The sequence below is a fragment of the Gavia stellata genome, chromosome 6 (genome assembly GCF_030936135.1).
Source record: "Gavia stellata isolate bGavSte3 chromosome 6, bGavSte3.hap2, whole genome shotgun sequence".
Taxonomy (NCBI): domain Eukaryota; kingdom Metazoa; phylum Chordata; class Aves; order Gaviiformes; family Gaviidae; genus Gavia; species Gavia stellata.
In genome coordinates, this window is record NC_082599.1 from 62745724 (window position 1) to 62757457 (window position 11734).

Sequence of the window (11734 nt, forward strand, 5' to 3'; positions counted from 1 at the left end):
AAGTGCCAGATTCTCCACCTGGGATAGGGTAATCCTGGTTATACATACAAATAGGGGGATGAGAGGCTGGAGAGCAGCCTGTGGGGGGTTGAGTTGATGGCAAGTTGAATGTGAGTCAACAGTGTGCCCTAGCAGCCAAAAGGGCCAACCGTGTCCTGGGGTGCATCAAGCACAGCATCGCTAGCTGGTCAAGGGAGGTGATTGTCCCACTCCACACTGCACTGGTGTGGCCCCACCTTGAGTCCTGTGTGCAGTTTTGGGCACCTCAATATAAGAAGGACATCAAACTATTAGAGTGTGTCCACAGAAGGGTGACCAAGATGGGGAGTGGTCTCAAGAGCGAGACTTATGAGGGGCAGCTGAGGTCACTTGGTTTGTATGGCTTAGAGAAGGCTGAGGGGTGCCCTCATTGCAGTCTACAACTTCCTCAAGGGGGGCAGTGGAGGGAGAGGTGCTGATCTCTCTCTGGTGACCAGCGGTAGGACACGAGGGAATGGAATGAAGCTGCGTCAGGGGAAATTCAGACTGGACATTAGGAAAAGGTTCTTCACTGAGAAAGTGGTCGGTCCCTGGAACAGGCTCCGCAGGGAAGGGGGGCACCAAGCCTGTCAGAGTTCAAGGAGCATCTGAACGACGCTCTTAGTCAGATGGTTTAATTTTAGGCAGTCCTGTAAGGAGTGGGGAGCTGGACTCAGTGATCCTTATAGGTCCTTTTCAACTGGAGACAGAAATTCTATGATACAAACAACTAAGAATCTGAATAACCAGACAGCCACTAAATGCCAACATTTATCATTGCAATGGTATTTACAGACAAAATAGTTAATTTTACAGGTGCAGCAGTATGCTGACTAATTTCATCAACACATGCAATTACATTAAGAAAGAAAATAAGTAAATGTTAAATCCAGTAATTCTCAGAAAGCAAGGTCTGTAGATGATGCATTTGGACAGAACTCCTCTTATGCTATGCAACTCAAGCTCCCATCTGATCTTTAAGATGCATGCACAACTTCAGCTGACAGAAACCTACGCTAACAGAAGTTGCATTCAGAAGCAGAATACATACAGTATTATAATCTACCCAAACTACAAAAAACATAATGTGACTATATTTGTAATACTCAAAAGTTGAAAAATAGAAATACAAACAACAACTGTGTCGGTCATTTATTTCATCCTTAAAGAGAATGTGATCTTTAAATTTAAATGAGCAACCTTACTGCTGGAACAGTCTAACATTTTGAGTACTTCTTTCAAAGCTTGTCCATAGGAGTGATTTCATACTTAAAACCTTCTTCACAATGGACATGCATATTTGTCTCAAGTTATCACACTTGTTATAGGCTCAGAATTGGGGAATTGCTATCCTTGTAAATATTCAAAACAACTAGACAAGGTCCTGAGCAACCTAACTTTGACACTGGCTCTGAATGGCAGATTGGATCAAAGGACTTGAGAGATAATTTTTGACCTAAATTATTTTACAGTAACTGTAGATTAACATTCGTTTTATGAACAATTCACTAGAATTCTGCTTCTGAAGAAACTCAGCTCTCAAATTACTGAACTTATGTGACCTACTGCTTAAAATGGTATATAAAATAGCTATACCATCACAGAATGGTTGAGGTCAGAAGGGACCTGTGGAAATCATCTTGTCCAACCAACCCTGCTCAAGCAGAGCTACCTAGAGCTCACTGCCCAGGACCACGACCAAACGGCTGCTGAATATCTCCAAGGACAGAGAGGCCACAACCTCCCTGGGCAAACTGTCCCAATGCTCAGTCATCCTCCCAGTAAGAAGAGTGTTTCCTGATGTTCAGAGGGAACCTCCTGTGTTTCAGTTGGTGCCCGTTGCCTCTTGTCTTGTCACTGGGCACCATGGAAAAAAGCATGGCTCTGTCCTCTTTGCACCCTCCCTTCAGGTATTTATAGACATTGATAATACCGCCCCTGAGCCGTCTCCTCTCCAGGCTGAACAGCCCCAGCTCTCTCAGCCTTTCCTTAATGGAGAGATGCTCCAGTCCCCCAGTCATCTTCATGGCCCTTCACTGGACTCTCTCCAGTGTGTCCATGTCTCTCCTGTACTGGGGAGCCCAGAACTGGACACAGTGCTCCGGGGGTGGCCTCACCAGTGCTGAGTAGAGAGGAAGGATCACCTCCCTCAGCCTGCCTGCAATACTTTGCCTAATGCAGCCCAGGATATTAGTAGCCTCCTCTGCTGCAAGCACACATCGCTGGCTCACGTCCAACTTGGTGTCCAGTGGGACACCCAGGTCCTTTTCTGCCAAGCTGCTTTCCGGCTGGGTGGCCCCCAGCATATACTGCTGCGTGGGGCTGTTCCTCGCCAGGTGTGGGACTTTGCACTTCTCCGTGCTGAACTTGCCAAGCTTTCTGTCAGCCCATGTCTCCAGCCCATCAAGCTCGCGCTGGATGGCCGCGTGCCCCTCTGGCCTATACCAGCCACTCCTTCCCCTTTGTGTCACTGGCAACGTCACTGAGGGTACGCTCGGCCCCATCGTGCAGATCACTAATGAAGATGTTGAACAGGACTGGACCAAGTACGTGGCCCTCCTCTCCCCCCAGGGTTCACTGCTAGTTACCAGCCTCCAACTAGACTCCGTGCTGCCCATCACCGCCCTCAGGGACCGGCCATTCAGCCGGTTTTCAATCCACTTCACCGCCTGCTCATCCAGCCCCCGCAGCAACAGCTTGAGGGGCTACGAGGCTCGTGGGGGAGACAGTGTCAGAGGCCTTACTGAAGGCCTGGCAGACACCAGCCACTGCTCTCCCCCCATCTACCAGGTGCACCAGTTCATCACAGAAGTTTATTAAGTCGCTGAAGCCATGCTGGCTACTCCCGAGGAGTTTCTTGTCCTCTGTGTGCCTAGAAATGGGTTCCAGGATGAGCTGCTCCGTCACCTTCCCAGGGATGAAGGTGAGACTGACCAGCCTCTAGTTCCCTGGCTCCTCCTTCTTGAAGATATGAGTGACAGATAGGAGATAGGCGATATATCTATATTGACACAGTATATTGGCAGCACATTAGGGTGGTCAGTTCCCTCTTAAGATGCAGTTAGCAATGGGGTAGCTGCTCTCTGCTGCTCTTACATAGGATAACATGCTAAAGATTCCTTTAAACTCAGAGGACATAGAGTACCTATACATTAAATAAGTGCAGTCTAGCAGAAGTCACAACAGCAAGTGACAACAATGATCATCTATTTGTACAATCTTTTGGATGACAGTGGCTTGCTGCTGCTCTTGTGAGTACAGCACGTTTCATAAGCCATGTAAAGATACTAGGGTATCTCATTCGAGAAATGCTTCAGTCCCTTGATCACCTCCAGGGCCCTTCGTTGGACTCTCTCCAGTGTGTCCATGTCTCTCTTGTACTGGGGAGCCCAGACCTGGACACAGTACTCCACGGGTGGTCTCACCAGTGCTGAGTAGAGGAGAATGATAACCTCCCTCAACCTGCTGGTAACACCAAAAATAGCTTAGAAACACCAAAGTTAAAAATTATAGCCAGTTTACAAGGAAGGAAGGAAGGAGTCACCATTGGAATGTGTGCTGGAACACATCAGAAATAAAAGCTGACTACAAAAAACAGCAGAAGTGTCTTAGAATCCCAAGTGACTAGAGAGCAATCATTGGTGCTGGTAAGTGCAAAGTGATGCACGTGGAAAAAAATAACCACAACTACAAACTCACAACACCCAGCTGTATGTTAGCTGCTTCTCTTTTGAGAGCATAAGTACCTTTCCATACAATACTGAGAAGTCACAGTTCCCCAATACAGGTGATTTAGAGGCTAGGAGTATAACAGGGTTAAAAAGCAATTAGATAAATTCACCGGAGAGTCCATCCAGAGCTGTAAGACATGATAACACACACATATGCTCCAGGCAAGGAAGCATTTGAGTGACTTGTTACTGGAAGAACAAACTTTGGGAATTATCAAGGCACAGCTTCACAATATTCTGTACTACAGCAGCAAAAATGGCTTCTGCATTTTTGGTGCCAAATCCCTCCTGGCCATTTCCAAACATGAGGGACAGTTTAGGGCCTGCTGAGCTGTTTCTTTAAAAACAATTATTTTAAGGACTGATTTCAAGTGCAGATCACTTTGGCAATGTCATTTACATATTGGGCTCACGGACTTATCAGCACAACAGAAACGGACGGCAATATCAAAAAGCCAAGACTAAGAACCACTTAAAGCTGGAGAAACTACAGCTCATTCTCCAATCTCATCCTGTTCTTAAAAACCTTCACTAAACAACCACCAAAAGCCACTTCAAGACAGGATAATAATTAAACTAATACTACCTTCCAGAGTGTTTGCTACAAAATTTAAGACCATTCTTCTATCAACTTCCTGTTCTAAGAATGCCTAAGTATAAAAGTTTTAGCAAAATGGAAAGCATAACTAGATAACATACAAGACCAAGTTCTGGAAGAGGTAAGAGGGGGAAAGCAAGGTTGTGAAAAAAAGAAGCACCACTCACACAGCATCACTGTTTACTATCTCTTCTTTAATTTTAACATATTCCAGTTGACTCTCCCGATAAATCTTGAGAGAACTCTGCGGAGAAGGAAAGCACAGTTAAAATATGTCCTTACTGAGGGCAAAAAAAAAAAAAAAAATGGCAGACACTTTACCTGTTCTAATGAAAACAGTGCAGAGCCAAAAAAGCATATTCAATGAGAAAACAAGCAAGTTGACAAGTCAGGTTATTCTTCTTTAAAGGCAAAAGTTATAATAACCAAATAAATAAATTTATATCCATCTTTTGAGTATGTGCCTCCAACACCTATCTGGATAGGAACTCAAAGCTGAAGTCAATAGAACAACTTTTATACACCACACATATAATCCTGCTTTTTCTGAAAAAGTGCCATCAGGACATTAGCTACTAATGCATGGTGAGGGAAAAGGATTTCAAAACCAGTTCTAACACAGAAGAAAAACTAGGTACAGCGACAAGACAAATGTTAATATCCTACCTTGTACCAGCATGAAAAAACTATAAGAAAGAGGGTGGGGTATTTTTTGCAGAAATAATAGTTAATGTCTAGAAAATACATGTATTTAGGTGATTTGAACAGTCAAAAGCATTTCTTCTGTAGACTAAATCTCAGCTAAGAGATGGGAGAGAAACTAGGAATAAACTCGAGTAGCTAATAATGGAAAAGCATATGTTCAAAATGGGAACAGAAGCCAAATCCTATTCTGCACAGGCCCTCTTTGCACCTTTTAGTAGTACAAGTTAGAGAGAGTTCAGTAATCTAATAAGATCACAACAGAAAACCAAAGGAACGCATCTCTTTCCTTCCTAAATAAGGAAAGAAAACCCAAATAATCTGATAAAAAAAGTCATAGGAACTACAAAAGCCTGAACTTTTTGCCTATCTGAAACCTGCTACCATTTAATTAATTTCACCTAAAACCAGACCTGCCTGTCCCAATGAGCTGGAAATAACAACAGGGATCATTAAAGCCTGCCTCATTAAGACGAGCTTTAAATATATACATTTCCTTCAGCAGAAAAAGTGCAAGTTATTTAAACCTTACAAGCACACCTTTTTCTCTTCCAGCTCCGCTTTCAAGGAACCCAACTCTTCCTGGCACTTTTCCAGAGGCAGGATTTTCTGTAGCATCTGCTCCACTTGGCAGCGAAGAGCAGAGATCTCCCTGAAATGGGAAGTGTAATTAAAAAAAAAAGTTGCCAAAACCCATGGGTGCTTTCAAACTCAATGTTCTGATTCTTCAGGCAAGTGTCTTGAGTATTTTGCTCTTCTCTATGGAAAAAATGCTGTGAGAGATACCCAAAGGCTTTTAACAGTGTAAGTGTTCTCATTTTTCCATCCATCATTCTAGATTCAAAGAAAATTCAAGATCCGGTTTAAAAAAATTAAACTGAGCCTAAAGCTAGATGCAAGCAGATGGCATGTGCCACACAGGAGTAGTGCCCAGCTGCCTACACTGAAGTGCCAGGAGTAAGTGTCTCGACATAGGTAGCGCTGTGAAATAAGAGCAGAGTCCAACTGCAGGATTTTTCAGCAGGCAGGATGGAGTCCATAAAGATTATATGCTGCCTCTTCCTCTATAATCGAGTAGGCAAGGGCACACAGCCACAACTCTAAGACAAAATGCTTCATACACATAGGACCACCCCAAATACACTTGCATTTAACCACCACCAAAAGATGAGATCCACATCTCCACTTGGTCACTTTAGACTCTTACATAACACGGGCCAGGAAAGAATTTCACACAGGTATTGTAGAAGAAGGACAGATTTCTCTCCTCATCAAGGGTATCTTTGCTAACTATGGCCTAGGAAGCATGGTAAAAGAAAGGACCATATTAAAAGCTCAGCCTAGACCCAGGGCTGTTGCTGTTACAATGACAGACTCCTAAAACCGTCCAAGACACAGAGAACATAGCATCTTTAGTAAACAGGTTAAATCAAACTTACCGTTCAGCAAATTGAAGCTGTAATCTCTTGTTAAGGTAGAAATTTAAAACAGTTTATCGAACGTCCTTAAGTATATTTCAATCCAATCGCCACTTGCAAAGAAACATCCAAGAAAGGCTTCCACCCAAAAAACACAGGACTTGCAGAACTAAGTGTTTAATTGAAACATTTCAATACTTTTGAAGTGAATAAGCAGAGCTTCTGTTACATGAAAACACTTGAGCCATTCTCAGCAACACAGATTTCAAATAGTCCATATTAAGCCATATATTAGACCCAGACAGATCTTAAGTGGACAGTTTTAATTCCAAAGCCCTATTTTCTTTACAAAACCTATCCAGTCTGTTTTTTTACTAGAGGCATCATCTCTTAAATTAAACCTTAGATAAAAAGCCTCCAGCCCTCTTATAAGAAATATGGATATACTCATTCTGTAAGAACACTAACAGAAAAGTAAAGGATATCAGTGCATTTCTGTTGATACTCTGTCAGCAAACGACTGCAAGGAAAAAAAAAGACATTACTCATTTTCTCACCTGATTTTGACAATCATGTCCTAGGATACCTTTCCTTTTGCTTTATAGATAAATACAGAAAGTGTAAAATTGGTTTGCATTTTCTGATAGCAGTCTATATAACCCTTTTGTTTCGTTAAGCCATTTAAACCTCAAAGCAGGCTGCTTTAAAATAGAAAAAAAACCAACTGGCAATTACATGAATTTGTAGCCATTAACTATTCGCAGCCTTAAAAAAAAAAACAACCACCCAAAAAGCATTATTTAAGTAAAGAACGTAATAGACATATAATCAAAAAATACACGTATAATCAGAAGATCATATCCTAGTTCCCAAACTTAAAAGGATGTTTTTCTAGGAAAGAACACATAACTGTAAGAAAAATAGTTCAAAAGACCCTAAAAGGCTTAAATCTTTACACTATTCTCCTAGCAGCCATAAGAGGGTAACTGTACCCAAGGTGTACAGTGAGCCACGGGACAGCACCAAGGAAAGCTATTCTCTCCTTTCCTCAAATGTTACGGTTTTTAAGAAAGGACAAGAAAAAGAAGTACCGTGGCAGTTACTCCAGTACAGAGAGGGCTGCATTGCTTTCTCTCGCAACAGTTAAGAGTAATCAAATAAGGCAAAGAAGAAAGGGGCTGAGCTGCAAATAGTTAAAGGAGAGGTAATTCCCACAAGAAACGCATGCACTGGCAGAGAGAAGAGAGACGCAAAGTTTGGAGGTAAGAAAAGGATTCTATGGACACGGAGTAAAGGAGCTTTGAAGAAAAGGGTCCCAGTTAAGACAGTGAGGGCTCTCTTAAATACTTTTTGGAAACCAGAATGCAGGACTGGAATTTAGATTTGCTAAAGCCGGATTGACGTGTATCTGGGAAAGGGGACATGAGAAATAAACTGTTACAATTAGGAGACATAGCAAGGATATTAGGCCATGGTATGGAAGTATACATGACATATCTCCATACATTATTCCATACAAACATACGTTGATGGTTATTGAGAAGTGGAAGCAATCACAGAAAAGAAAGCAAACTACGAGAAGCATTTTAGAACCTTACTGTTCTGACTGATGTTCGGCATCACTTTTCATATTCTGCTATTTAATCCCAACAGCACTTCACACCTTAATGCTGGGACTAAATTCTGTTGAAAAGGTTCATATACACCTCTGCTTGACTTGTAGATCTCATATTATATTCTTCACAACAGATAAAATGAAATAAATCTCCTCAAAGAGCTGCTTCTGCTAGTATTCATAATAATATATAAGCTATTATAGCTACACAAAATAGCCCTGCTTTACTACCATTACACACAGATGGTTTAGGGCATAAATTAAAGAAGTCTTACAGTCTAGATTTAGGACCTGTTCGCAAAGAAGTTACTTTCATTTTGAGGAGGATTAAGTCTTGCGCATCAACGAATATCTACATTCCCCAAGACGTATTCGCTGCATTGCTTTAAGAACGTAAGAGCAATAAAAACCAAAACAAAAAAATAACACTTGTGCAATTGTACTTACTCTCCATCAATCATTTTTTGCTTCAGTGCAATTAACGCGGCTACGTATTCATTTATATTCTGTAAGGAAGAGTCTCAAGTTGGTAAAGACGTTTCACCCCAAAAAACAGTACTATAATACTGTAAATAACCCCTAAATTGATTGCTAATGTTCTACGCAATAAAATAACCTGTCTTCTTTTTTTTTCAGTTCTCTTAGTGACAAGTTACTAATTCACCAACAATACACTCGTACAAATACATCCAGAGGACGCAGGCTCCACGAGAAAGTACGCGTACTTAGGTGAGGCTTTACTACAACAGCTCTTCAAGCTTTGCCTTTACGGTAGATGACATACTAAAACCCCCGTAACTTTTTCTCCCAAAATCAAGTCAAGCTTTGGCAGAACGTTACCAAGAAAGGGCATCTGAGCCCATGGACTTCCCAGATCCTCAACCCATACTCATTTTAAGTGTGTCCGAAGATCTCCTCCGCCCTCCGAACTCTCCGCGGGACCTTCCCCTCATTTAAAGGGGAAACAAACGCTGCCCAAAGCGTCGTACTCTCAAACGACAGCTCGCTTAAGGGCGCTGAATAACGGAGGGACACGACGACGCTCCTTCCACCGCGCCGCAGCAAACTCGAAAGGATACGCCCAGAAAGCCCCGAGCAGGTCCCGCCGCTCCCTTTACAGAGCCCCTTCGCCACGTTCGCTATCCCAACTCCCGCCGCACCGGCGGCGGTGACCGCGGCCCCCCGCGCTTCCCGCCCGCCAGCGGCCCGGCGCAGCCCCACGGTCGCGTCCCTCAGCAAAAACCCCGCCCCAGGCGCTCCAGCGCCACGGGGACGGCGGCCGGTCGCTACCTGCTGGAGAACACCGCAGTTGGCGCAGGCCGCGGCGGCGGCTGCAGTCCCGGCCGGCGGCGGCGGTGTCTCTCCAGGCATCATAGTGGCCGCCGCGCCCGACGCCGGCCCCGCTGCCCGGCGGCGCCCGGCGCAGCCACACGCGTCCCTCCGCCCAGCCCCGGCAGCGGCGCGGGGGCGCGGCCGCAGTGCGTCACACGGCGCGCCGCCGCCTCAGCGAGGACCCAGCGAGCCTGCGCCGCCTCGGGGGTGACCTCGCCGCTGCCTGACTAGTGGCAGCGGAAAAGACGGCAGAAGGCGCTCCCTGCAGAGGCCGAGCGTTGAAAGCGCCCGTCTTGACCGACTGAAGGGAGCGGTTCCTCCCGCACCGGCCACGCCCTTCCGCGAGTACTATTTATTTTTTTTTTCCTTTTACGCGCGGGCACTTCTGAAGGGCGCTGCTGCCGTCCTGGCGCAGGCGCGCGCTCGGGTAGCCCTGGGGTAGCCGCTCTCGCCTGCCGCGCCAGGCTGGACGGGGCCGCGGCGGGGCGGGGCGCCAGGGGGGCGGGGCCTGCGCCCTCGATTGCCCCGCCCCTTGCGGCCCGGGGTGGGCGTAGCTGCTGGGCGGTGGCGCGGGGCGGGACGGGCTGCGCGGGGGCCGGGCCCGGCACCGGGACCGGCGGGACGCTGGGCCTGGAGAGCCGAGCCGAGCCGAGCCAGCCTCCCGCTGCTCCGCCGCTGGCTGCTGGCGAGCTGGAGCAGCCGCCTGGGCGTGGCCATGCTGAGCTGTTGCTGTTCCCTGAGGGAGACGAAAGGAGTTCTGAAGGCGGGAGCGAGCCGGTTCAGCTCCCTCAGGCGGCGGCTTGTGGGAGCCTGCTAGTCACGGCAGGAGATGAGGCTTTTCATTCAGAATCGTAGAATCATAGAACCGTTTAGGTCGGAAGGCTCTGCAGAGGGATCTGGACAGGCTGGATCGATGGGCCGAGGGCAATTGTGTGAGGTTCAACAAGGCCAAGTGCCGGGTCCTGCACTTGGGTCACAACAACCCCATGCAACGCTACAGGCTTGGGGACGAGTGGCTGGAAAGCTGCCCGGCAGAAAAGGACCTGGGGGTGTTGATCGACAGCCGGCTGAATATGAGCCAGCAGTGTGCCCAGGTGGCCAAGAAGGCCAACGCCATCCTGGCCTGTATCAGAAATAGTGTGGCCAGCGGGAGTAGGGAGGGGATCGTGCCCCTGTACTCGGCACTGGTGAGGCCGCACCTCGAATGCGGTGTTCAGTTTTGGGCCCCTCACTACAAGAAGGACATTGAGGTGCTGGAGTGTGTCCAGAGAAGGGCGACGAAGCTGGTGAGGGGTCTGGAGCACAAGTCTGATGAGGAGCGGCTGAGGGAGCTGGGGTTGTTCAGTCTGGAGAAGAAGAGGCTGAGGGGACACCTCATCGCTCTCTACAACTGCCTGAAAGGGGGTTGTGGTGAGGTGGGTGTTGGTCTCTTCTCCCAAGTAACAAGCGACAGGACAAGAGGAAATGGCCTCAAGTTGCACCAGGGGAGGTTCAGGCTGGATATGAGGAAAAATTTCTTCACTGAAAGGGTTATCAAGCATTGGAACAGGCTGCCCAGGGAGGTGGTGGAGTCACCATCCCTGTAGGTGTTCAAGGAACATGTGGACGTGGCACTGCGGGACATGGTTTAGTGGGCATGGTGGGGTTGGGGTGATGGTTGGACTTGATGATCTTACAGGTCTTTTCCAACCATAGTGGTTCTGTGATTCTGTGGTGGAGGCACCATCCCTGGAGGTATTTAAAAGACATGTAGACATGGCACTTAGGGACATGGTTTAGTGGTGGACTTGGCAGTGTTAGGTTTATGGTTGGACCCAGTGATCTTAAGGGTCTTTTTCAAGCTAAATGATTCTATGATTCTATTCTGGATTAGGCCATTGGTCTCCGAGCTGCTTCTGTCTTAGGTTCTGTGCAAGGAAGTAGAAACTATTTCAATATAGTGTGTCACCCTTCTTCCTAGATAGTTTCAGGGTTTCATCAAAGTGTAGTTAATTAAAGACTCCTGCTTATTTCAGTCGATTTTGGTTCTTGCTTGTTACACTTATGCTTTGTATTTTTCTGGAGGAATCGCTCAAAAAGTGGAACATTTCAAATAACTATAATATTTTCAACCAACAAACTGTGGCTTTTTATAGATTAAGTCAGTTCAAATTCTCTCGACAAACAGAAAATTTTCCCACAGTAAGGCTTCAGTTACATATTAGTCCTGGGTTAAATACTTCCATTAGTAGGCAAGGAAGCCCTGATTCTTTTATAAATATTTTTAAGAAAATAGGAAATAAAGTATTCAAACTGTGTGATGTAAGCCACAAAATTATTT

The 11734-nt window shown here is 45.9% G+C and overlaps 1 protein-coding gene across 1 annotated transcript in view; it reads right to left on the reverse strand.

The window, feature by feature from the left end:
- The window catches only part of ICE1 (interactor of little elongation complex ELL subunit 1), a 45195-nt gene extending 35739 nt beyond the window's left edge, over positions 1–9456 (reverse strand). The window contains exons 1-6 of the mRNA XM_059818668.1: positions 9373–9456; positions 8530–8588; positions 6953–6987; positions 6489–6507; positions 5590–5701; positions 4515–4591 (exon numbers count right to left, since the gene is read on the reverse strand). Of these exons, the coding sequence (XP_059674651.1) occupies positions 4515–4591; positions 5590–5701; positions 6489–6507; positions 6953–6987; positions 8530–8588; positions 9373–9456 (386 nt within the window). The remainder of the gene's footprint in view (positions 1–4514; positions 4592–5589; positions 5702–6488; positions 6508–6952; positions 6988–8529; positions 8589–9372) is intronic.
- Between the last annotated feature and the right edge of the window lie 2278 nt (positions 9457–11734).